The 26910-nt window shown below is 44.6% G+C and overlaps 1 protein-coding gene across 1 annotated transcript in view; it reads left to right on the top strand.

Moving 5' to 3' along the window:
- Positions 1-201: 201 nt before the first annotated feature.
- The window catches only part of GDF9 (growth differentiation factor 9), a 44308-nt gene continuing 17599 nt past the window's right edge, over positions 202-26910 (top strand). The window contains exon 1 of the mRNA XM_069761986.1: positions 202-556. Within this exon, the coding sequence (XP_069618087.1) occupies positions 235-556 (322 nt within the window). The 5' untranslated portion in view covers positions 202-234. The remainder of the gene's footprint in view (positions 557-26910) is intronic.

Here is a 26910-nt window from a genome sequence, read left to right as displayed (position 1 = left end):
ATCAGAATTGGTTGTCATACTGCAGTTAGTAGTTTTGAAGCATTCAGTTGAGTGTGTATTAAGACAGGCTACCAGACTTTCCAGCAGTAAAAGGGTTAAGGTTTTCACTTAGTAAAAGAAAAAAAAACACAGCTGAAACTTATTTAAGCAAGGAAGGAGCAGGACAAGCTCCTTGGTGCAGTCTCTTAATTGACATGGAGGGATTTGGATAGAAAACTACATCTCCTCCTAGGAATGGCTGGGGCACCTTTAGTGATCATTTTGTACTATTCCACCTGGCTGCTCACCCTCTCTGCAAGTGATTCAGGTCTGGTATATGACACCCAAGCTTTTAAGCTGCTCCCTCCTTTGTTCAAGGAGTTGTCAGAGCGCCCAGGCTGGAGAGAGGGAACGTCTGTTCCACAATCCGTGGCCATCAAGTACATGAAAAAACTCTACAAGATGTCCGCCACCAAGGAGGGTGTACCCAGGGTGCACAGGAACGCTGAGTATAACACCGTCCGGCTGTTCCCTCCAAAGAACGAGTGTAAAGCAGTCTCCAAACTGGAAACCAAAGGTCTGTATAAATAAAAAATTAATATGTGGGTATTTGATGGTCCCGTTTACAATGTCTGCCTATTGCTACTATATGCGCACGAAAGACATTTATGTTGGAACGTATACATTGAGGGAAATTCCCCAATCGCTACACCCTTGATTTAGTAAATGGGTTTTCCACCTTCTGGACACAGTTCTGCAGACCATAAAATGGCTGGTGGAGGAGCATGTGACCAGACCGGTCCATCAGTCTTGTCCAATAGAAACATAGTCTTTTCATTTGAGGCGTTCTATTGGACAAAGCTGATGGACAGATCTGGTCACATGCTCTTCCACCACTAGCCATTATATGGACCAGAGATCTGTGCAAGAGCTAACAAGTGCGGGAGAACCTGTCATTTTACTGGTGGATGCGTCCTTCTGTCTAAAACCGAGATGGGGGTGACTGCGCAGTGGGGTGCCATATTGGCGTGTACATACCACCCTATGGTGCGATTATTGAAGACTGTGTATGCGAATTCGCAGAGTCAACAAAATGGCGCTATATAATGCAGGATGTGACTCGGCATCGTTTCACTTAAAACCTGTACTACATTGTCAATATAACTGTTCCCTGGCTTTCGCCATTATCCCTAATGCTGGTGTGAGCGCATTGCTATGTCAGCATGTGCGCATAGCGGGATCTCCGACACCATTTTTTTAAGACCCTGTTCATGGGAATTCGGAGTCTTAAAAAATAAAAAATGGTGCGGCGTTGAGCCCACATCTTCTCCGGCACATGTCATCTGTTTTGAATAACTGACAAGTGCCCAAACAGCCAGGGGGGTAGTCGCAATCCACCCACGGCTATTAACCCGTTATATGCCGCAGTCAAACTCTGACTGCGGCATTTCAAGGGAATCTGTCACCTACTTCTTCGTATATAAGCGTTGGCCACCTCCATCAGCAGCTTATCTTCAGCATTCTGTAATGCTGTAGATAAGCCCCAGATGTAACCTGAAAGATAAGAAAACAAGTTAGATTATACTCACAGGGGGACAGTCCAGAATCGCGGTCTAGGTCCGGCACCTCCCATCTTCATGCAATGATGTCCTCTTCCTAACTTCCTGTCTCGGCTCCTGCGCAGGTGTACTTTATCTGCCCTGATGAGGGCAGCGTAAAGTACTGCAGTGCGCAGGCGCTGAGCTTCTCGTACCTTTCCCGCCGCCCGCGCACTGCAGTACTTTGCAATAACGGGCGATCAAAAGATTGCATCTACACCAAAATGGTATCATTAAAAACATCAGCTCAACATAGCTTGGTCCTCACCCAACCCGAGATCACAAAAATGGAGACGCTAAGGGTATCGGAAAATGGTGCAATTTTTTTTTTTTAAGTTTGGAATTTTTTTCACCACTTAAATAAAAAAGAACCTAGACATGTTTGGTGTCTATCATTGTCTAGCATTTAGTGAACCTAGCAAAAAAGCCAAGCCAAAATCAAGTGTGGGATTGCACTTTTTTTGCAACTTCACCACACTTGGAATTTTTTTTCCTGTTTTCTAGTATGCGACTTGGTAAAGCCAATGGTGACGTTCAAAAGTACAACTTGTCCTGCTAAACACAAGCCCTCGCATGGCCATTTTGACCAAAAAATAAAGTTATGGCTCTGGGAAGAAGGGGAGCAAAAATATGTAAACGCAAAACCAAAAATACCTCTGGTTGTTAAAGGGTGGATTTTCAAATAAAGGCGCCAAACTTATACATGGCAGTGTGTACTGTCAAAGGTTGGTGCATGGTAGTGAAGCCACACCAATAAACCATTTCATCCAATGCTTGAAAGGATTTTTGCATAAAAACTGTTTTACATGGAATCCACATTTTTCAATGTAAACATTTGAACACCATTACTAAATGTTTAAAATTTTTATTATGTGTTTTTTTTTTTATGCAAAAATGTGTTAAAGTATTTCTGTGAAGTAATGGTTCATTTGTTACTTGACTTTACCATGTGCTGAGCTTTGACACTACACACTGCCATGTGTCGGTTTAGCGCCTTTATTTAAAAATTCACCCTTTAACCCTGCTGTTCTGTTCGCATTTGCTATACACTTGTACTGTTCCCGGGTCAATATGACCCGACCTATTAATTCTTGATTTTTAGCTACTCTAAGGGTATGTGCACACGTCAGGATTTCTTGCAGAAATTTTCCTGACAAAAACCGGACATTTCTGCCAGAAATCTGCATGCGATTTTACCGCGATTTTGATGCGTTTTTGGTGCGTTTTTTTGTGCGCTTTTCCCAAATGCATAGAATTGCGGGAAAAACGCAGAAAATCTGCAAAAATAATGAACATGCTCATTTTTTTACCGCGATGCGTTTTTTTGCGGAAAAAACGCATCCGTGTGCACAAAACATGCAGAATGCATTCTAAATGATAGAATGCATAATGTATGCGTTTTTAATGAGTTTTTAGAGCGTTTTTAGCGCAAAAAAACGCGAAAAAACCTGTACATGTGCACATAGCCGTAGGCTATGTGCACACGTTCAGGATTTCTTGCAGAAAATTCCTGAGAAAAACCTAAAATTTTCTGCAAGAAATTTGCATGCGTTTTTTTCCGGACATTTCCCAATGCATTTTGGAGTGGGAAATCCGCAAACAAACGAAAAATTAATGAACATGCTGCGTTTTTTGCCGCGATGCATTTTTTTCGCGGAAAAAAACGCATCGTGCACAAAACATGCGGAATTCATTCTAAATGATGGGATGCTTATTGTCTGCGTTTTTTGTTTTTGCGGTTTTAGGCTATGTGCACACGTTCAGGATTTCTTGCAGAAAATTCCTGAGAATTCCGGACATTTTCTGCAAGAAATCCGTAAGAAAACCGCATGCGATTTTGCCGCGGTTTTGACGCGTTTTTACCGCGTTTTTTTCCGGACACTTCCCAATGCATTTTGGAGTGGGAAATCCGCAAAACGGAAAATTAATGAACATGCTGCGTTTTTTGCTGCGATGCGTTTTTTTCGCGGAAAAAAACGCATCACGTGCACAAAACATGCGGAATTCATTCTAAATGATGGGATGCTTATTGTCTGCGTTTTTTTTGCGGTTTTATAGTGTTTTTATCGAGAATAACCGCGAAAAAACCGCAACGTGTGCACACAGCCTTATAGCGTTTGTTTCGGGAAAAAACACAAGAAAACCGCGAAAAAACGAACCTGTACACACGGCCTAAGTGTTTTATTTGAATACTTTTTTCATTATTATACTGTATGTGAACATGGTTGATCATAAACAAATGAAAAATTTAAACTTAACCCCTTAGTGACAGAGCCAATTTGGTACTTAATGACCGAGCCAATTTTTGCAATTCTGACCACTGTCACTTTATGAGGTTATAACTCTGGAACGCTTCAACAGATCCCGCTGATTCTGAGATTGTTTTTTCATGACATATTGTACTTCATGTTAGTGGTAACATTTCTTCGATATTACTTGCGATTATTTATGAAAAAAACAGAAATATGGCGAAAATTTTTAAAATTTTGCAATTTTCAAACTTTGTATTTTTATGCCCTTAAATCAGAGAGATACGTCACGAAAAATAGTTAATAAATAACATTTCCCACATGTCTACTTTACATCAGCACAATTTTGGAAACAAAATTTTTTTTTGTTAGGGAGTTATAAGGGTTAAAATTTGACCAGCAATTTCTCATTTTTACAACACCATTTTTTTTAGGGACCACATCACATTTGAAGTCATTTTGAGGGGTCTATATGATAGAAAATACCCAAGTGTGACACCATTCTAAAAACTACACCCCTCAAGGTTCTCAAAACCACATTCAGGAAGTTTATTAACCCTTTACGTGCTTCACAGGAACTGAAACAATGTGGAAGGAAAAAATGAACATTTAACTTTTTTTTGCAAACATCTTAATTCAGAACCATTTTTTTTTATTTTCACAAGTGTAAAAACAGAAATGTAACCATAAATTTTGTTATGCAATTTCTCCTGAATACGCCAATACCCCATATGTGGGGGTAAACCACTTTTTGGGCGCACCGCAGAACTTAGAAGTGAAGGAGCGCCGTTTGACTTTTTCAATGCAGAATTGGCTGGAAATGAGATCGGACACCATGTCACGTTTAGAGAGCCCCTGATGTGCCTAAACAGTGGAAACTCCCCACAAGTGACATCATTTTGGAAACTAGACCCCTTAAGGAACTTATCTAGATGTGTGGTGAGCACTTTGAACCCCCAAGTGCTTCACAGAAGTTTATAACGTAGAGCCGTGAAAATAAAAAAATCGCTTTTGTTTACACAAAAATGATCTTTTCGCCCACAAATTCTTATTTTCACAAGGGTAACAGGAGAAATTAGACCACAAAAGTTGTTGTGCGATTTCTCCTGAATACGTCAATACCCCATATGTGAGGGTAAACCACTGTTTGGGCGCACCGAAGAGCTTGGAAGGGAAGGAGTGCCGTTTCACTTTTTCAATGTAGAATTGGCTGGAATTGAGATTAGATGCCATGTCGCGTTTGGAGAGCCCCTGATGTGCCTAAACAGTAGAAATCCCCCACAAGTGACCCCATTTTGGAAACTAGACCCCCCAAGGAACTTATCTAGATGTGTGGTGAGAACTTTGAATGCCCAAGTGCTTCACAGAAGTTTAGAATGCAGAGTCATTAAAAAAAAAAATATATATATATATATTTTTTTTTTCCACAAAAAAGATATTGTAGCCCCCAAGTTTTTATTTTCACAAGGGTAACAAGAGAAATTGGACCCCAGAAGTTGTTGTCCAATTTATCCCGAGTACGCTGATGCCCCATATGTGGGGGTAACCCACTGTTTGGGCGCACGGCAGAGCTCAGAAGGGAGGGAGCACCATTTGACTTTTTGAGCGCAAAATTGGCTGTCGTGTTTGGAGACCCCCTGATGTACCTAAACAGTGGAAACCCCCCAATTCTAGCTCCAACCCTAACCCCAACACACCCCTAACCCTAATCCCAACCTCATCCATAATCCTAATCACTAACCCTAACCATAATCACAACCCTTACCCCAAAACAACCCTAATGTCAACCCTAACCATAACCCTAATCAAAACCCTAAATCCAACACACCCCTAATCCTAATCACAACCCTAACCTTAACCCTAATCCCAAACCTAACCCTAATCCCAAGTGTAACCCTAATGCCAACCTTAACCCTAATACCAACCGTAATCCAAACCCTAACCCTAATCCCAACTCTAACCCTAACTTTAGCCCCAACCCTAGCCCTAACTTTAGCCCCAACCCTAACCCTAGCCCTAAGGCTACTTTCACACTTGCGTTGTTTGGCATCCGCCGCAATCCGTTGTTTTGGACAAGAAACGGATCCTGCAAATGTACCCGCAGGATACGTTTTTTGCCCATAGACTTGTGTTGCCGACGGATCGTGACGGATGGCCACACATCATGTCCATCGTGCACTGGATCAGTTGTGTTTTGGCGGTCCATCGGCACAAAAAAAGTTCAATGAAACGTTTTTTTGTACATCGCATCCGCCATTTCTGACCGCACATGCGTGGCCGTAACTCCGCCCCCTCCTCCCCAGGACATAGATTGGGCAGCGGATGCGTTGAAAAACTACAGCCGCTGCCCACGTTGTGCACAATTTTCACAACGTGCGTCGGTATGTCGGGCCGACGCATTGCGACGGCCCCGTACCGACGTAAGTGTGAAAGAAGCCTAACCCTAAATTTAGCCCTAACCCTACCCCTAACCCTACCCCTAACCCTACCCCTAACCCTAATTTTAGCCCCAACTGCTGTTCTCCTGCCGGCCGGCAGATGGAGACAGATGGCTGGCGCACTGCGCATGCGCCCGCCATTTTCTTCCGCCGGCGGCCAGGAGGAACAGCAAGAGGATCCAGGGACACAGGTGAGTATTGTAGGGTCCCCGAATCCCCCTATTTCTGTCCTCTGTGCGATCACATCAGAGGACAGAGAATTACACTTTACTTTTTTTTTTTTTGCGGTCGCCGGTAAACAGTTAATTACCGGCGATCGCAAAACAGGGGTCGGTAAAACTGACCCCGATCATGCTCTTTGGGGTCTCGGCTACCCCCGGCAGCCGAGACCCCCAAAGATTCTCGCGGGGCCGGCCGGCGCACTGCGCATGCGCCCGCCATTTTTAAGATGGCGGCACCCACCGGGAGCCACGAGGAGCACCGGGGGAGATAGGTAAGTATTGGGGGGCCACCTGAGACCCCTTTTCTCTGTCCTCCGATGTGCGATCACATCGGAGGACAGAGAAATTAAAAAGAGATCGCTTTTTTTTTTTTTTTTGCGATCGCCGGTAAACGGTTAATTACCGGCGATCGCAAATGCGGAGAGGGTAAAAAAAAACCCGAATCATGTTCTCTGGGGTCTCGGCTACCCCCAGCAGCCGAGACCCGGAGAAAATCTGACTCTGGGGGGCGCTATTTACTTTTTCCACAGCGCTGTTAATTAACGGCACTGTGGTTTAAGTACCCTTAGCGGCCACCGTTAAAAGGCGTATCGGCGGTCGCTAAGGGGTTAAACTTAATAATTTATTTTTTTTCATAAAAAGGTTACATAGGCTTTTTACAATTCTCTTTGATTGTTGGCATTCTGCACACAAATAACAAAGAAGCTTCACATTACTATTACTAAAACATGAAATTTGACTTTTTGAAAACAATATTTATAAATTAGGGGCGGAACGGTGGCGCGGTGGTAAGCACAGCAGCCTTGCAGCGCTGGGGTCCTGGGTTCTAATCCCACCCAGGACAACATCTGCAAAGAGTTTGTATGTTTTCTCCGTGTTTGCGTGGGTTTCCTCTGGGCACTCCAAAGACATACTGATAGGGATTCTAGATTGTGAGCCCCATCGGGGACAGTGATGATAATGTGTGCAAAACTGTAAAGCGCTGCGGAATGTTAGCGCTATATAAAAATAAAGATTATTATTATAAAACAAATGAAAAATCAAACTCCAACCGTTTTAGAAAGAAAGAAGAACTGAACATGTTCATGCGTTTTTACACTGAACACAATAATAAGACACATGTCCTTTACACAGATATTTTGAACATCCAGCACATGTCAGATTAGTGTTATTGTCACAGGAAGATGGACAGAAGTTACATCTCTTCCTTTTTTTGCTGGTAGCTGTGCTGCTGGTAGCTGTGCTGGTGGAGGCCGTGGATGTGGAGTCTTTCTTGAGCATGCTGGACACTTTCTACAATGGCTGTTGCTCCTTCACTTCTGGGGGTCGCTTTCCTGCTCTCAATATATGGCCTAACCAGGGATTTGCCCAATTCCTCAAGAATTAATCTTTTATGCAGCTTATTCCGGTTCCAATCGGGGTTGATTTCTCTCCATAAGACAAATGCATTGTGTGCAGAAACGTTCAGTATGTTATAAAATAAAATCATTGGCCATCGATTGGTTTTGCGTTTGCATGGATATGTTGATATTGCTTGGTCTAAAGTATCAACTGCTCCCTTTGTGGCATTATAATCCAAAATAATGTCAGGTTTTCTGTCTTCTCTATCACTTATGGCATTGTCACGGTGCATTGTGCTCATTAGAATTACCTAAGTTTGGAAAAGAAAGGAATAGTTGTAAAGGTATGTATTCACAGCGTCAGTCAATAGACATTTTAGAAACATTTTTATCCAAGTTTTGAAGAAAAATACCTGTAAAGATGTGTATTCACAGCTCGGTGCTCTCTCACAGATGCCAGTGTCTCTTTCATAGGACTTAGCTTCAGGGTGTAAGTCACATGACTGGTGTCCAATTTATAAGACAACAGTGTCTTCTCTCACAAACTGAAAATGCATTTGACTAAATAAATACAGTATATACTCGAGTATAAGCCGAGATTTTCAGCCCAAAATTTTTGGGCTGAAAGTGCCCCCCTCGGCTTATACTCGAGTCACGGTAGTGGTGGGGTCGGCAGGTGAGGGGGAGAGGTCGCTGAGGTATACTTACCTAGTCCCAGCGATCCTCGCGCTGTCCCTGCCGTCCCACGGGCTTCGGCGCTGCAGTTTCTTCCTCTCTTCAGCGGTCACGTGGGACCGCTCATTACAGAAATGAATAAGCGGCTCCACCTCCCATAGGGGCGGAGCCGCTTATTCATTTCTCTAATCAGCGGTGCCGGTGACCGCTGATAGAGAAAGAAGCTGCGGCACCGAAGACAGGAGGGGACAGCGCGAGGATCGCCAGGACTAGGTGAGTATAGCATATTCACCTGTCCTCGTTCCAGCCGCCGGGCGCCGATCCATCTTCCCGGCCGGCGCCTCCATCTTCCCGGCGTCTCTGCTCTCTGACTGTTCAGGCAGAGGGCGCGATGACGCATATAGTGTGCGCGGCGCCCTCTGCCTGATCAGTCAGAGCAGAGACGCCGGGAAGATGGAGGCGCCGGAACGAGACGCCGGGAGCTGCAATCAAGGGAGGTGAGTATGTGGTTTTTTTTCTTTATTGCGGCAGCGGCGGCACAAATTTATGTGGAACATCTATGGGGCACAGTGAACGGTGCAGAGCACCGTATATGGCACAGCACAGCTATGGGGCACAGTGAACGGTGCAGAGCACCGTATATGGCACAGCACAGCTATGGGGCACAGTGAACGGTGCAGAGCACCGTATATGGCACAGCACAGCTATGGGGCACAGTGAACGGTGCAGAGCACCGTATATGGCACAGCACAGCTATGGGGCACAGTGAACGGTGCAGAGCACCGTATATGGCACAGCACAGCTATGGGGCACAGTGAACGGTGCAGAGCACCGTATATGGCACAGCACAGCTATGGGGCACAGTGAACGGTGCAGAGCACCGTATATGGCACAGCTAGGGGGCACAATGAACGGTGCAGAGCACTATATGGTTCACACCTATGGGGAAATATGAACGGTGCAGAGCACTATATGGCACACCTATGGGGAAATAATGATCTATTTTTATTTTTGAAATTCACCGGTAAATGCTGCATTTCCACCCTAGGCTTATACTCGAGTCAATAAGTTTTCCCAGTTTTTTGTGGCAAAATTAGGGGGGTCGGCTTATACTCGGGTCGGCTTATACTCGAGTATATACGGTACTTGATTACTGATGACAGTGAAACCCCCAGCCTTTGAATGATAGACAACCAGTCTCCTCTGTCAAACAGCAAATGGATAATACTAGATAATTACTTGTTTACTGATAAGAACAGTGAAACCACCACCATTTTGAGATGAAGTGCACATAAAAAAACAACTTTTGCAGTCAGAAATAATCAGGGACCTGTATAAAATGCTATCGGGTCATATTGACCCGAACCGTACAAGTGTAACAATCAGCGTGTAGCAAAAAGTAAACAAAACAAAAAACAAAAACAAAAAAATATATAGAGCTCCACAAATGAGAAGTCAAGATACCACTAGTTTCAAATCCTCATATAAAAAAATCTACAGGGTCTCAAATAATTTCGGGTCATATTGACCCAAACATTACAGCAGGGTTAAAAACTGCCTTGTACATCTGATTCTGTATATGGTATGTCAAGACTAGACCCGATTTGTGCTACTTTTTTTTTTTTTTTTCCTTAGTCTTCTTATATCTGCCTTCTCAGGGGTGTTTTGATTTAAAGGAATTTTTATTTTGAAATGAGTGTGCAGTGAATTTTCCTGACTTCATACACCAGAGGCCTCATTCCCCTTTACACCTGCACCTCACTGATATTGCTGGTGAGAGAAGGTGGTCACAATGCTAACAAGTATGTGATTCGCACTTCTGCCGGCCACATTCCTACTAGACATGCCAGTCTTCTCTCATTGCAAGTGAATTGAGGGGGGTAGAGCACGTCTAGTCAGCATGTGACCACATGGATGCAAACTGCATGCTTGAAGTCACGTATCTGCCAGCTCTCACTAGTAATACCACAGGATGAGCACCACAAGCACATGGTGACTGCAAACTTTTAATCAAAGACCGGACAACTGCTTTAAAGGAAACCTGTCATAAGAAAGAAACACTATAGGGCTAAATTCACACTAGGCAGTTTGGCAGTGTTTTTTTTTGTTTTTTGTTTTTTTTTATTGCAAATTTTGAGCTACATTTTACAGTACCAGCAAAGTCTGAAATTTCAGAAATCTCAAGCACACAGCTTGTTAGTTTTCCATCAGGATTTTGTTTTGCATGTTTTTTTTTTTTTTTTTTTGTAGAATGGAGCATGCCTGTTGTTTTTCCCCATTGAAATGAATGGGTGGTAAATGTTTAAAGGACCAAAAAACAGGAATTGTTTTTTTGTTTTGTAACAAAACCTGATTCAATAGAATAGGACTTTTTTTTTTCTCTCAACACTAAACTTTCAGAATGCTTGAGACAAATCTAGCATGCAAAAAATCAAGAAAAAAACAAAAAATGCTTTTTTTTTTCTGCAGCTTCTTTCCTGCCAAGAGATCAGGTTTTGCTGCACCAGCAGAAAAAAAGCTGAAAAATGCCTAGTGTGAACTTACCCTTAGCCTGCAGATATCGGATTGATAGTTATTAATCTGCTCGGCACCCTCAATTGGCTAAACACTGTGGGGAGATGATTAACTTTATTCTCCCCTCAGCATTCCAGTCTCAATCACGGGGACACTGCCGGTGCTGGTTCAGTCACCACTGAGTACATAGAGCATTGACTGACTGTAACCACAGCCCTTACTGACAGCCGGCCAAAATGCAGTCAGTGTCAATTTGAGCCTGGGGTGTGCTAAAAGCCACCACTCTCATTTTATACTCAGAGCTGTGACTGAATTGGCGCTGCCCCATGACTGAGACCAGAATGCAACATGAGGAATAAAGTTAATTTTCTCACTGCAGTGTTTGGCTAAGGGCAGGTGCTGGGCTGGTTAATAACACTATTAACCTGCAGACTAACCCCATATCTGAAGGTTAATGGCGTTAGTAAAAGTTTGAGCACCCCTTGTCAAAATTACTGTTGTGAACAGTTGAGCAAATTTGAGATTAAATAATCTATAAAACTTAGTTAAAGATGACACATTTCTTTTGTATTTTAAGCAAAAATATATATATTTTCACCTTTCACACTTTGAAAATTGCCCCCCAAAAATCTACCAATGCAAGTTTGGACGCCCTACATGGTTAGTGTAACGGGGTCTACCAAGCTGGGGTACCTCTTTCAGTACCACCCTGTGTTTCAGGAGGTCCACTCTGCTTTGGCTGGAGTCTGAATGAAGGACGCTGGCTGGAATTGCTTGGTTACATGGGCGCATATAAAAGATCACTGCTTCTCCACGGATTTCCAGTCTGACAACACTTTACTCACAGGACACAGAATAGATCACAGATACAGACGGCAGGCCAATAGAAAAGCGGCAGGCCAGACATACATTACAATAGCCGCAGGTGGCTGGAGCCTGCCGATATTTACTGTGGGAATTACAAAGGTGGGGGGAGGACAAAAGGGGAATATAGTGTCCCCTCATGCCCCCTTAGGGACATGCATCTCACATGGAACCTATTATACATACATATAACTGCACAACATATTCTGGGTGCTGAGTGATTCCGTAACACGGCTCCCCTTTTCAGCGACGCAATCGGCATACACAGTCTGATCCTTAACGGATCGGTTTAGGGATGACCGATGCTTATGGGGTTGGTACAAGTTCCGTTTGTTGACTTAGTCCATCGGCGTTACCGTTTTGTTTGCCGGGTCTGTAGTGGATGGTGAAGTCCAGAAGTTGTAGGGCTAAACTCCACCGCAGCAATCTGGTGTGGTCTCCGGAGTCCCGATTAAGCTAGACTAGGGGATTATGGTCCATTAGGAGGGAAAACTGTCATTCATACAAATATGGTTGCAACTTTTAGAGTTCATAGCTTACTTCAAAGGGCAGTAGTTTCCGACTCAGGTAAGCTACCGGGTGTTCTTGGCCGTCTAGCCCGACTTGGCTCAGTACTGCCCCCAATCCAAACATAGAAGTGTCTGTGTGAACAAGGAAATGTTTAGTTGGATCGGATGTGGCCAATACAGGGGTATTGGTGAGGGTGTCCTTAAAGGGAACCTGTCACCTGAATTTGGCGGGACCAGTTTTGGGTCATATGGGCGGAGTTTTCTGGTGTTTGATTCACCCTTTCCTTACTCGCTGGCTGCATACTGACCGCAATATTGGATTGAAGTTCATTCTCTGTCCTCCGTAGTACACGCCTGCGCAAAGCAATCTTACCTTGCGCAGGCGTGTACTACGGAGGACAGAGAATGAACTTGAATCCAATATTTTGGCCAGCATGCAGCCAGCGGGTAAGGAAAGGGTGAATCAAACACCAGAAAACTCCGCCCATATGACCCAAAACTGGTCCCGCCAAATTCAGGTGACAGGTTCCCTTTAAGTTGGCAGAAGGCTTCCTCATTCTGGGGTCCAGGTTACCTGGCGAGGTTGGTTCTTACGGGTCAGATCAGTGAGGGGCTTGGCTACGCTGCTGTAATTGGGAACAAATTTCCTGTAACACCCCTGTCTCTAGAAATGCGATGACCTGGGTTTTAGTGCGTGGGGTGGGCCATTTGGCTATGGCCTCAATCTTGGCTGGTTCTGCTCGCTGTTTCCCACTTCCCCCCAATGCCCTAAATACTGAACCTCTGCTTTGCCCACGTGACACTTGTTTGGGTTCAGGGTGATTCCGGCCTTGTGGATCCTGTCCAATACTTCTGGAAAGAAGGAATGAATAATCTTTTTATTTTTTTATTTTTTTTTATTTTTGTTTTTAAAATAGTTGCTGGTAATCTGCCCCCTCCCACCCCCTGTGCGCCCGCCCGCTGGCATTAAAATACTTACCCAGCTCCCTCGGCGCTTACATCCTCTCAGCATCGCTGCTTGTCCTGTATGAGTGGTCACGTGGTGCCGCACATTAGTGATGAATATGCGGCTCCACCTCCCATAGGGGTGGAGCCGCATATTCATTACTGTAATAAGTTGACCAGCCAAGAGTTTGGAATCTTGAAATGGAAAACTGAACAGCTCTTCAGTGTCCAAGTGTGGGATCAGTGTCTCAGGGCACTCTGCATGGTGGGAGGAAGGAGGATCAGGGTGAGAAATATCCGGGCCACACTCACTGCTACTCAGACTTGCCTGTGTGGAAGACATGGTGGTGGTGGCTCAGTGACTGGAAGCATTATCCGCTATCTAACCAACAACTGTTTTCACACTGCTCTGGCTTCAATAGTGTGCTGTGGTCCCCCAGAAACTTGGACAGGAAGGTCGAGCAAGATGTTGGCCCACTTTCACCTTGGCCACAGCCTCGTCCTCTGCATGCACCATCAGCATCACGTCCACTTCCTGGTCCCTTGTCTTGCTTTTTTTTTTTTTGCAGGGTGCGGCAGGGCTCCTTTAGGTTGGCTTGGCTTTTGTGATGCATTTATATATATATATATATATATATAGTGCTGAACTAGTGCTGCTAATACTATTGGTGTGATCAATAGGTTGTCCAGACACTGCATCACACCTACCTGTGTGAACAGGGTCTTATGCAAATCTTATCTGTGTCCATTTTTGCTACTGGGCAGCCACCCCTCCATTATTTAGGTGAGTGGGTGGTTGTTCTCATCAGTAGCTTGCAGCTGTGCTGCTGCAGCCTTTATTAGTGGGGGTCTGCTGCACCCTACTAGTGCATTTGTCATTTGATTAGGTTTTGGTGAGTCCACACTCTCAGCTACTCAGACTTGACCGTGTGGAAGACATGGTGGTGGCAAAGTGACTGGAAGCATTATCTGCTATCCAACCAACAACCGTTTCACACTGCTCTGGCTTCAATTGTGGTGTGCTGCGGTCCCCTAGATACTGGGACAGGAAGGTCAAGCGAGAAGATGAGTCTTTGTTGTTGCCCACTTTCACCTTGGCCACAGCCTCATCCTCTGCATGCACCATCAGTCACGTCCACTTCCTCATCCCTTGCCCCTTGCATTGCCCATTTTAAATGGACTACTGCACTATTTCAAATACTAAACACTAATATATTTATTAGTACCGAAATAATATCTGATCAGTATGCCTGCAAATCTATGACTTTTCAAACTCAAACACCAGGCAGGCCTCAGCCTGACATAATAGACTGTATTCAATTTTTTATTTTTTTTGTGAAGTTAATTTATGCAAAATAGTGCTGTATATAAGTAGAGTAAAAGACCGCAAAAAGTGGTACACCGGCCTACAATGACCAAACTTGGAGCACGCAGATAATGAGGGCTGTCACGGAAAGACCACACTGGCAAATATGTGGTTTTTTTTTTTTGTTTTGTTTTTTTTAATTCCAATAGTGCTGTATATAATTAAAGATGGCAAAAACGGTGGCAAAACCGCCTAAAATGCCAAAACTTGGAGCACGCAAATATGAGGCCTTTTTTGGAGAATTTAAACCCCCCAAAAAGTGGCAGAATTAACCCTAAAAAGGACTGATTTCTCAGGAGTTGTGGATTTAAGAGTTGCAGACCTACACTACCTTTAAAAACCACAATTCTGACCCTCTCGGCAGCAGCTCTTCCTACTCTTGCTGAATCCGGAGCAGAATGTGGCGAGCAGGGTGGCACCAGGTCTTATACTCAGGATGATGCTGTGCTGCCAAGCCAATCACTGCACAACCACAACAAAGATGGCTGCCATGTTTCATGGCCTGGCAGACAATCCCTGCATCGTGATTGGGTCTCTAAAGTCTGCCAGAAATGCTGGTGGAGACACCAGTTACCGCTGAATAATCCCGGAAATGCTCGGTGCTCGCCGAGTACACAGAGCATGGTGATACTCGGACGAGTAACGAGTAGTGGCAAGCACGTCCGCTCACCACTACTCCCAGCACTTTGATTGTAATATCTTCCTAGGAGCTCCAGTCTTCATCTGGGCGTTAAAGGATGACCAAAAAGGCAGCAACACATAGCAACCCATCAGCAACCTGCAACTGTCACAGGGGACTGATGGTAGGGGAGTACATGCACCAGCCATCGAACTAATTGTTGCTGTCAGTGACCGACAAGGGCTTTTAAAACTTCCAGCTTCACCGAATCCGTGACACGTTTCTTTATTCACAAACTTGTAAGATAGGATACAAACTTCAGCATAACCATATGGGTGTGAATCTCAAGGCAATTCTGGAGACTATGCTCCCTAAATCTTGACCTTAATCATGAGATTCAGGCCATGTGCACACACTATGGGAAACTCAATCCGCAATGCACATGCTGCAGAAAAAAACGCACGGAAACGCATCGGTTTATTTTCCGCAGCATGTCAATTCTTTGTGCGGATTCTGCAGCGGTTTTACACCTGCTCCATAATAAAAAACCGCAGGTGTAAAACCGCAGTAGAAACAGCACAAAAACTGCAGTAAATCCGCACTGTTTTTGCCCTGTGGATTTATCAAATTCCGCAGCGGACCTTTCTACGTGTGCACATACCCTCACAGCCACATGGTTTGTGCAGAAGTTTGGATCCTCTGTTACAAGTTTGTGATTAAAGAAACTTCTTTTCACAGATTCGGTGAAGCTGGACATTTTTCTTCTTTTGGATTCTACACGCCTGGACACAGCAGGTCCGTGGTTTCAATGTTCAGCTTATGCATCACGGGTGAGCTGGTTTATATTTCTTTTTTAAAAACTTAACAGGATATCCGTGACTTTATTATTTTACGTTCTATATATGTGACCCTATATGGAATGAACAGTTGTGTACTTGGCTTAATGGCATCTTCTTCCAACTTGTTTCCCCCCTCTTTTTGTTATTCAGGGGTTCATCAGGGAATTCCTTCAATTAAGACAAGGAAACCATACACCATTCTGCAATGAGGATAACCGCGCTCAGGCAAAATGCCCTCACATGGCCCTTAAATACAGTATAAGCGCACAAACTGCCTCCTACATACGGTATGAGTCCCAAATAGCATCCCATATAAAGAACCTGCACATAGCTTCCTATATACAGTATGAGCCTCACATTGCCTCCTATATACAGTATAATGGGCCCACATAATGCTCAATACAATATATAATGGTTCATATATTGCTCCATACATTATAGTGGTCCTATGTATGTGCTCTATATAGTATATAATGGGCCCATACAATGCTCCGTACAGTATAAATGGGCCCAAATAATGTTATATACAGTATAAATGGGGCCTATATACTGCTCCACACAGTATATAATGGGCCCCATATAATTCTCACTAGTGTATAATGGGTCTATAGAATGCTCCATACAGTGTATAATGGCCCCATAAAATGCTCCATACAGTATAAAATGGGCCCCATATAATACTCCATACAGTAAATGGGCCCCATATTATGCTCCTTATAGTATAATGGGCCTATATATCTGTACATACAATATAGAATGGACATATATTGCTCCATACAGTGTAATGGGCCGATATAAGGCTTCATACAGTGTGTAATGGCCCCATATAATCCATATTGTATAATGGGCCCCATTATAATGCTCCATACAGTATGTAATGGTCCCATATATTGCTCCATACAGTATATAATGATCCCATATATTGCTCCATATGGTATATAATTGGACCCATATACACTGCCGTTCAAAAGTTTAGGGTCACCCAGACAATTTTGTTTTCCATGAAAACTGATACTTTTATTAATCAAATGAGTTGCCAAATGAATTTAAAATCTAGTCCAGACATTGACAATGTTCAAAAAGATTTTTATTTGAAATAATAATTTTCTCCTTCAAACTTTGCTTTCGTCAAAGAATGCTCTTTTTGCAGCAATTACAGCATTGTAGACCTTTGGCATTCTAGCAGTTAATTTGCTGAGGTAATTTGGAGAAATGTCATCCCATGCTTCCAGAAGCCCCTTCCACAAGTTGATTTGGCTTGATGGGCAGTTTTTGCGCACCATACGGTCAAGCTGCTCCCATAACTGCTCAATGGGGTTGAGATCTGTTGACTGCGCTGGCCACTCTATTACAAATAGAATACCAGCTGCCTGCTTCTTCCCCAAATAGTTCTTGCATAATTTGGAGGTGTTTGGGTCATTGGAGTGATAGCCTTCCTTATTCAATATCCCTTTTACCTTGTACAAATCTCCCACTTTATCAGCACCAAAGCAACCCCAGATCATCACATTACCTCCACCATGCTTGCCAGATGGCATCACACTCTTCCAGCATCTTTTCAGTTGTTCTGCGTCTAACAAATGTTTTTCTGTGTGATCCAAAAATCTCAAACTTGGATTCGTCTGTCCATAACAATCTTCTTTAATCTTCCTCTGTCCAATGTCTGTTCTTTTGCCCATGTTAATCTTTTCCTTTTATTAGCCATTCTCAGATATGGCTTTTTCTTTGCCACTCTGCCCTGAAGGCCAGCATCCTGGAGTTGCTTCTTCACGGTGATGTTGACACGAGTTTTGCATGTAATATTTAATGACGCTGCCAGTTGATGACCTGTGAGGCGTCAATTTCTCAAACTACAGACTCTAATGCACTTGTACTTCTTTCTACTCTGGTTAGAGCCTGTTTCTGCTCTCCTGTGAAGGGAGTAATACCTACCATTGTAGGAAATCTTCAGTTTCTTGGCAATTTCTCGCATGGAATAGCTTTAATTCTAAGAACAAGAATCGACTGAGTTTCACATGAAAATTCTTTTTTTTTTCTGGCCGTTTTGACTTTAATGGAACCAACAAATGTAATGTTCCAGATTCTCAACTAGCTCAAAGGAAGGTCAGGTTTATAGGTTCTCTAATCAGCCAAACTGTTTTTAGCTGTGCTAACATACTTGCACAAGGGTTTTCAAGGGTATTCTAACAATCCATTAGCCTTATTACACAGTTGGCAAACACAAAGTACCACAAGAACATTGGAGTGATGGTTGTTGGAAATGGGCCTCTATACACCTATGAAGTTATTGTATTACAAACCAGACGTTTGCAGCTAGAATAGTAATTTACCACATTAACAATATATAGTGTATTTATGAATCATTTAATGCTAGCTTCACTAGAAAAAACTGCTTGTTACTCTTTGCCACAACAGCATAGGAACAGGAAACCTACAGAAAATAAAAGGGGGCGGTCTGCCTCTCCTCCTCAGTTTGTTTTCTGTTCCTAAAAGAGCCACAGGACTATCCAACAAGAAAAACATACCTGGGCCAGTGCATGCCGCCTTTGCGGTTTCTGCGGGAATGGCAGGGGCTGAAGTCCAGAGGCAGTGTCAGGGGTTTCATTTGATGGCTCTCCCCTCGTCTGATGGATAGTGAGGACCAGGTCTGGGGAAGGCCGCCCGGTCTCACTCAAAAGCCACAGTCGGTGGTGCAAGGAGGGTGTCCCCAGATATGCAGCAGAGATGGAAGTGCTGTTCCTTGACCGGTATTGGAAGCTGGGCCGCGCATGCGCAGACCAGCGCACAAGATCCTGCAGCAGTATCCCCAGGTATGAAGCAATCGCTGGGGAGTGGCATTCTTGTGCGCCGACTAGTGTTGGAAGCCAGGCCGTGTGCCCCAACCAGCGCCCAGGCTCCTGCAGGGCGCGATCACTGGGGAGCAGCGTTCCCGTACGCCAGCTGGTGTGTAAAGCCAGACTGCGCATTCGCAGAGCAGCACACTCTCCTGGAAGATAGAACTTCTGGGGCACGCAGACAGCGGTGGGGGAAGGGCTGATAGGCACATGCACAGTATACTGCAATCTAAAAAAATCTATTTTATGCCCTATAAATGTGAGAGCATTGCTGGCAGTCGGCAATGCAATTATGTAATTCCCAGGCCAGATCGTGACCCCAACAGGGGACTCAAACAGGCAGAGACCGCTCCGGAAGAGGGTCTACAGATGTCAGCCACAAGAGTGATACAGCAGACTCCAGTTCCAGGACTGTACCTCGGCCACCTGATCGGTACCAAAAGCTTCACTGGGTCAGTGTATAAACTCTGCCTATTAACCCTAGAACGCATACCCATAGAAATCTACACATTCACGCACCTGGGGCGTTTTAGGCCCGTTTACATTTATCATGGAATAACTGCAATAAACTTTGAAAAGTATTTTTATTTGAAAGTAAGGATGCATTCCCACTAGCGCAGGGGTCCACCAGGATGGGATTCCGTAATGGATCTGACCTCCTGGTGACCCCAGCTAAGGCTTGCAGATGCATACCTGGGGCCTCGCAGGCCTGCCAGGTTACTTGTTTTCTATTTTCTGTAAAATTACTTTAGTTAGAATTTTGAAACTCTAGGTATTCCTCAGGTATATAGTTGTTAGTAATTTCCAGTTGTTCATATATTTTTGTTATAGGCATTTCGGTATAACAACCTTTTTTTTTGGGGGCTACCCCATATTCACGCACCTGGGGCCTTTTAGGCCTGTGTGCAAATAACACAGAATAACTCAAATAAAAATACTTTTCAAAATTTATTTTACAATTGCAAGGTAAGGATGCATTCCAACTAGCGCTGGGGTCTGCCAGGAGGGGATCCGTAATGGATCTGACCTCCTGGTGACCCCAGCTAAGGTTTGCGGAATCCTGCCATTCCGGCAGCCTTAGCTGGAGTTACCAGGAGGTCAGATCCATTATGGATCCCCCTTCTGACAAACCCCAGCGCTACTGGGAACACAGCCTAAGATGTATATACTTCAAAACATAATTATGTGCATAAAACAAAAAAATAAACGGGCACGCCAAATATAGGCATTCTATATGCAATTTAGTTATGAAAACATTTTTTGGTTGTAGCAAACTTGGTGCAGAAATATTTATTTGTAACTTTACATTTTACTCTTCGCCACGTCTGCACCCCACTGGAGAGAGAGGGATCCGCCCTGCAGGAACAGGAAACCTACAGAGAAATAAAAGGGGGCGGTCCGCCTCTCCTCCTCAGTTTCTGTTCCTGCGGGAACGACAGGACTACATGGACATACCTGGGCTAGCATGCCGCCTGCGCGGTATCCGTGAGAACGGCAGGGGCTGCAGCTCAGAAGCGGCATCAGGAGTTCCGCTAGATGGCTCCCTCATCTGATGGAGCATGCAGACGGCCTGGTCCAGGGAGGGCCGCCCGGCTTCATCTGCAGTGTGCGGTGTGGCAGTGCAGGGAGGCTGGCTGGAGTTGGGTAAGGAGCGGCTGTATTTCCCATTGCGGTCCGGTGCTGAATCCCGGACCGAGCATGCGCGGACCGCCGCAATACAGGCTACCCCGGAAGTGGATGATTGACTTCCGGGGCGCCAAGGCCGGATCTAGGGCGGGGGAGCCAGCACCGATTCGCGCATGTGCACTGTGCAGGGAGAAAGAAAAAAAAAAAGGGCGCACTATTTAACCCGCCAGACAACAGTAATGCGGTGATGCAGAGATGTCATCCCCAGGTGCCATGGACCCCACAGCTGGAGATCCAGTACCCCCCGCCAAAGATCACACCAGAGGATCCTCTGAGACCGCTCGTAAAAGCGACAGATCCAGGACAGGATCTTGGCCTTCTGATCCGGTACCAATTGCTTCACTGGGTGAGTTTTAACTCTGCCTATTAAGCTGATGTTGTCTCCCTACTTTCTCTTTTCTCCTTCTCTCACTGACTTATTACGCCTAGACTAAAAAGCGACAAAAATCGAAGCATAAGGAATGTGCCTTGTGCAGCCAGCCCCTTACGGACTTATACCCCAAAAAACTTTGCAAAGACTGTTTCAAGGAAACACAGGGAGCAGCAGTGTACATTATGGACTTACGGGCCATTATTAGGGAGGAACTGAAAACTATGACCCAGGAAAAACTGTGTAAAACTAGGTCCAAAACAGACACCTGTGTCAAATTCCGAAAGTGACCAAACTGTACTTTCAGAAGCTTCCCTATCATCATCACCATCTTCATCAGAGATCGAGGGACTCATGTTTTCCCTTAGACAGTGTGGACAATTTGGTAAAATCCATTCGGAATACCATGGGGTGTGAGGAGAGAAAGGGTGCGCAAACCACGCAGGACATAATGTTCGCAGGTTTAGCAGAGAGAAAGAGATGTTTTCCAGTTATTCCAGCAGTGAAAGCATTAAGAGTGGGAGAAACAGGATCAAAGACGTTTTTTTACCCTCCGCATCAAAACGAAAATATCCGTTTAGTGACAAGGAGCTTCTTACATGGACCAAAGTCCCTAAGGTCGACGCAGCCATAGCCTCTACCTCTAAGCAGTCCACTCTACCTGTGGAGGATGCGGGACTACTTGTCGATCCTTTGGATCGTAAGGCTGAATCATCCCTTAAGTGTTCTTGGGAAGCGACTACAGGAATATTCAAACCTGCAGTAGCCAGCATTTGCGCTGCCCGGTCAATGCTCATTTGGATTGACCAGTTAGACCAGCAAATTGAAAGTAAAGTTTCTAGAGAAAAACTGTGGGCAGCCATCCCCTTGATACGAGGAGAGGCAGCTTTTATGGCAGACGCATCCGCTGACTCTCTCCGTTTGGCAGCAAGATCTGCAGACCTTGTGAATAATGCAAGACGAGCACTATGGATGAAAAGCTGGAAAGGGGACACGCAGTCTAAATTTAAAATATGCGCAATCCCATGTGAGGGTGAGTACCTCTTTGGTAAGACCTTAGACGAAATACTCAAAGGCAAAGGACAGGAAAAAAGCTTTTCCTGATTCCTCTATTCCCTTTTACAGGAGGGCCTTTAAGAGGAGACCGTTTGGCAAAAGGAGGCAAACAGATAGGTCAACAACATGGACCGCTAAAGAGGACAGACAAAGAGGTACCATGTTTAGAAGACCCAACCCCCAAAAGAGAACAAATACTGATGATATACCAGTAGGGGGCAGATTGAAACTTTTCACCACCCAGTGGGAAAAAATAACATCTAGCTCGTGGGTTTTAAATATTGTCCGAGATGGAATTAAGCTACAATTCTCTCGTTCCCCACGAGTCATATATTATAACATCCCTCAGCTCGCCTGCACAACAGGCTCTAGAGCTTGAAATTCAAACCCTGTTATCAAAAGGGGTTTTAGTCCAGGTTCCTGAAGGACAGGAAGGTAGGGGATTCTACTCTCCCTTGTTCCTGATTTCTAAGCCTGACGGTTCTTTCAGGACAATCGTAAACCTTAAACTCAATTCCTTTATTGTAAACCACACATTTAAGATGGAATCCATTAGATCCACTATTAAACTCCTCTTTTACCCCTCGCCACGACAGCACCCTACAGGAGAGAGGGATCCACCCCACAGGAACAGGAAACCTACAGAAAGATAAAGGGGCAGTCCGCCTTTCCTCCTCAGTTTTGTTTTCCTGTTCCTGCGGGAACGACAGGATTCTGGAAGCTACAGATGTACCTGGGCATGCACGCCGCCTGTGCAGTCTCTTCGGAACGGCAGGGGCTGCAGCCTGGAAGCAGCGTCTTGGGGAGTTCTGCTAGACGGCTCCCTCCTCGTCTGGGAGGCATACAGATGGCCGGGTCCGGAGAAAGCCGTCCAGCATCTGCATTATGCGGCGGCTTCAGCGTTGGAAAACCTCGCCCGGCAGAAGGGGTGAGTGAGAGGAGCTTCCGGCATGGCGGTCCGGGGTTGGAAGGCCACACTGCGCGTGCGCTGACCGCCATAAGGGAGTTCACCCCGGAAGTAGATGTTAAACTTCCGGGGTAAGCAGGCCGAGATCAGCGGTGGGGGAAGCGTGAGTTCGTGCATGCGCAGTACCGCTAAAAAAAATAAAATAAAAAAATGGCGCTCTATTTAGACCGGCTAACCACTGTTACCTGCGATGCAAGATTTCATCTCCAGGTGCCATGGATCCTACAGCAGGAGACCCAGTTCCCACCAAGGACCGCTCCAGCAGAGGATCATCAGATGCCGGTCGAAAGAGCGACACGGTGGATAAATCCAAAGGATCTCGGCCGTCTGATCTGGTAATAAAAAGCTTCACTGGGTGAGTTTATAACTCTGCCTATTAAGCTGACGCCGTCTCCCCTCCTTTCTTTCTCCTTCTCTCGCTATGTCTTATTTTTATCAGGCCAAAAAACGACAAAAAACTAAATATAAGGAATGCGCCTTATGCAGCCAGCCCCTACCAGACTCATACCCCAAAAAACTCTGCAAAGATTGTATAGCAGAAACCACACAAGGAGCAGCAGTGTCTATTACGGACTTACGCGCCATTATAAGAGAGGAGTTAAAGGCTATGTCACAGGATAAATCACAAAAAAGTAAATCCAAAAGGCCAACGCCTTCATCAGCTTCTGATCGTGAACAAGCCGTACTCTCAGATATCTCTATAGCCTCTTCATCATCATCATCTTCAGAAATTGAGGGACGTTCATGTTTCCCCTTAGATAGTGTGGATAATCTAGTGAAATCAATAAGAGACACTATGGGGTGTGAGGAGACAAAGGGCGCACAAACCACGCAGGATATAATGTTTGTGGGTTTGGCGGAGAGAAAAGGAAATGCTTTCCAGTCATTCCAGCAGTGAAAGCATTAATAAAAAGAGTGGGAGAAACAAGATCAGAGACTTTTTTTGCCCTCTACGTCAAAACGGAAATACTCGTTTAGTGACGATGAGTTACTTACGTGGACCAAAATCCCTAAGGTTGACGCAGCTGTTGCCTCTACCTCTTAGCCGTCCACATTGCCTGTTGAAGACGTGGGATTGCTCTCAGACCCTCTAGATCGCAAAGCCGAGTCGTCCCTTAAAAAATCCTGGGAGGCAACTACAGGCATATTCAAGCCAGCAATAGTGAGCACTTGTACCGCCAGGTCAATGCTCATCTGGATTGACCAGCTAGACCAAAGTATTGAGAATAAAATTTCACGGGAAAAATTATGAGCTGCTATTCCCTTAATACGAGGTGCAGCAGCCTTTATGGCGGACGCGTCTGCAGATTCTCTCCGCCTAGCGGCAAGATCCGCACGTCTTGCATTGTTTACAAGACGGGCGTTATGGATGAAGAGCTGGAGAGGGGACGCACAAGCACATGTGAGGGTGAGTTCCTCTTTGGCAAACCCTTAGACGACCTACTCCAAAAGGCAAGACAGGAAAAAAGCTTTTCCTGATACTTCTATTCCCTTTTATAGGAGAGCCTTTAAGAGCAGGCCATTCGGCAAGAGAGGGCAGACGGACAGGTCGGCAACATGGTTCCCTAAAGAAGATAAACAGAGGTACCATGTTCAAAAGACCCAAACCCCCAAAAGAAGGCAAATACTGAGGATATAATCATTCCAGTAGGGGGCAGATTAAAATTTTTCACCACCCAGTGGGAAAAAATTACAACCAGTTCGTGCATTTTAAATATAATCAGAGATGGAATAAAATTACAGTTCTCTCGCTTTCCCCACGAATCATACATTATAACATCACTCAGCTCGCCTATTCAACAAGAGGCCCTTGAGAATGAAATTCAAACTCTATTATCAAAACGGGTTTTAGTCCAAGTTCCGAAAGGACCGGAAACTAGAGGATTCTATTCTCCTCTATTCTTAATTTCCAAACCCAATGGTTCATTCAGAACAATCATTAACCTTAAAAAGCTTAATTCATTTATTAAAAATAATACATTTAAAATGGAGTCTATAAAATCCTCCATAAAGCTACTCTTTCCAAACTGTATGATGGGGGGCATTGATCTAAAAGATGCTTACTACCATCTCCCTATTCATGAGATACCAGAATTTCTTTAGGGTAGCGGTGGCAATCAAAGGCAAGATTTGTCATTTCCAGTATGCAGCCATGCCCTTCGGCCTTTCTACAGCGCCAAGGATTTTTACCAAAGTGATTCTAGAGGTGATGGCTTATCTTCGCCAACAAGAGACATTAATTGTGCCCTACTTAGATGACTTTTTAGTCATCGGAAATTCAGTTTCTCAGTGTGTTGACCGTTTAGCTCATGCAATTTCATCTCTACAGGATCTAGGTTGGATAATAAATATCGACAAATCCAGACTGGCTCCACTGTCACTCCAAGCGTTTCTGGGGTTCCATCTAGACTCCATAACTCAAATGTCTGCTCTCTCAGGTAAAAATCTCACTCATCAGACATAGTCGTAACAGCAATAAATAATCCTCACATGACCCTAAGAAAAGCCATGTCATTACTGGGATGTCTTATTTCCTGTATCCCTGCAGTCCAATGGGCACAATACCATACCCGGACACTGCAGCACCAAATCCTCCAAGAGGAAAGACTGCTACTTAGCTTAAATGCAAAGATAACGTTGTCCCAGGAAGTTTTATCTTTAACGTGGTGGCTGGATTCTAACCATTTGATTGGTGTTCCATGGGTAATAACACCATCTCATATTGTAACCACTGACAGCAGTCCTCACGGATGGGGCGCTCATATGGGAAATGATTTTTGCCAAGGGTTATGGGACACGGAAGAATGCCACAACTCATCTAATCTGAAAGAGCTAAATGCAGTAATATACGCCTTATGTCATTTTCTCCCACAGCTCCGGGGAAAAGACGTCCGAATCCTTTCCGACAACACCACCTCAGCGGCTTATATAAACAGACAAGGAGGTGCTCAGACTCTGATGTCTTCCGCTGGGAAAATTCTGGATTTGGCAGAAAAAACATATTTTATCCCTCACTGCAGTTCACATAAAGGGGGAAAAACAACCAGCAGGCAGACTTCTTAAGTCGACATACCCTAAGGCAGGGAGAGTGGTGCTTAAACCATCATATCTTCCAACGGATAGTATCCCTATGGGGTTGTCCGCAAATGGACCTCTTCGCCAGGAGAAACAGGCAAGTCCGGAAATTTGCCTCCCTATCGTTAGCAGATCATCTGGACATTCTAGACGCTCTCCAAACCCCTTGGCAATACAGTCTAGCATACGCCTTCCCTCCGATAATATTGTTACCACAGGTTATTCGGAAGATCAGGGAGGATGGAGCGAGAGTTATACTGATGGCACCATTCTGGCCCAAAAGGCCATGGTTCTCATGCCTACAAGCCATGTCTGTTTCGGACCCTTGGGTCCTCCCCTCGACACCCAACCTTCTCTTCCAGGGTCCGTTTCTCCACCCCCAGGTGGACAATCTCCATCTGACGGCCTGGAATTTGAGAGGCAGATGCTAAAACTAAGGGGATTTTCCGAGGGACTAATTGACACACTCCTCCAAAGTAGAAAACGTTCTACCACAAAAATTTATACAAAAATTTGGAAAAAATTCCTACAGTTCCATAAATCTCCCAACACATCAAATTCCAATACAATCTATATTGGAATTCCTTCAAAAAGGGAGGGAACTAGGTTTAGCTGTAAATACGTTAAAAGTTCACATATCAGCACTAGGAGCTCTCTATGGCCATAATATTGCAGGAAATAGATGGGTATCCCGATTTATCACGGCTTGTGAAAGGATAAATCCTGTTAATATACCTAGAATTCCACCCTGGGATCTAAATTTAGT

The sequence above is a fragment of the Ranitomeya imitator genome, chromosome 4 (assembly GCF_032444005.1).
Source record: "Ranitomeya imitator isolate aRanImi1 chromosome 4, aRanImi1.pri, whole genome shotgun sequence".
NCBI lineage: Eukaryota > Metazoa > Chordata > Amphibia > Anura > Dendrobatidae > Ranitomeya > Ranitomeya imitator.
This window is presented reverse-complemented; position numbering and strand designations above follow the sequence as displayed.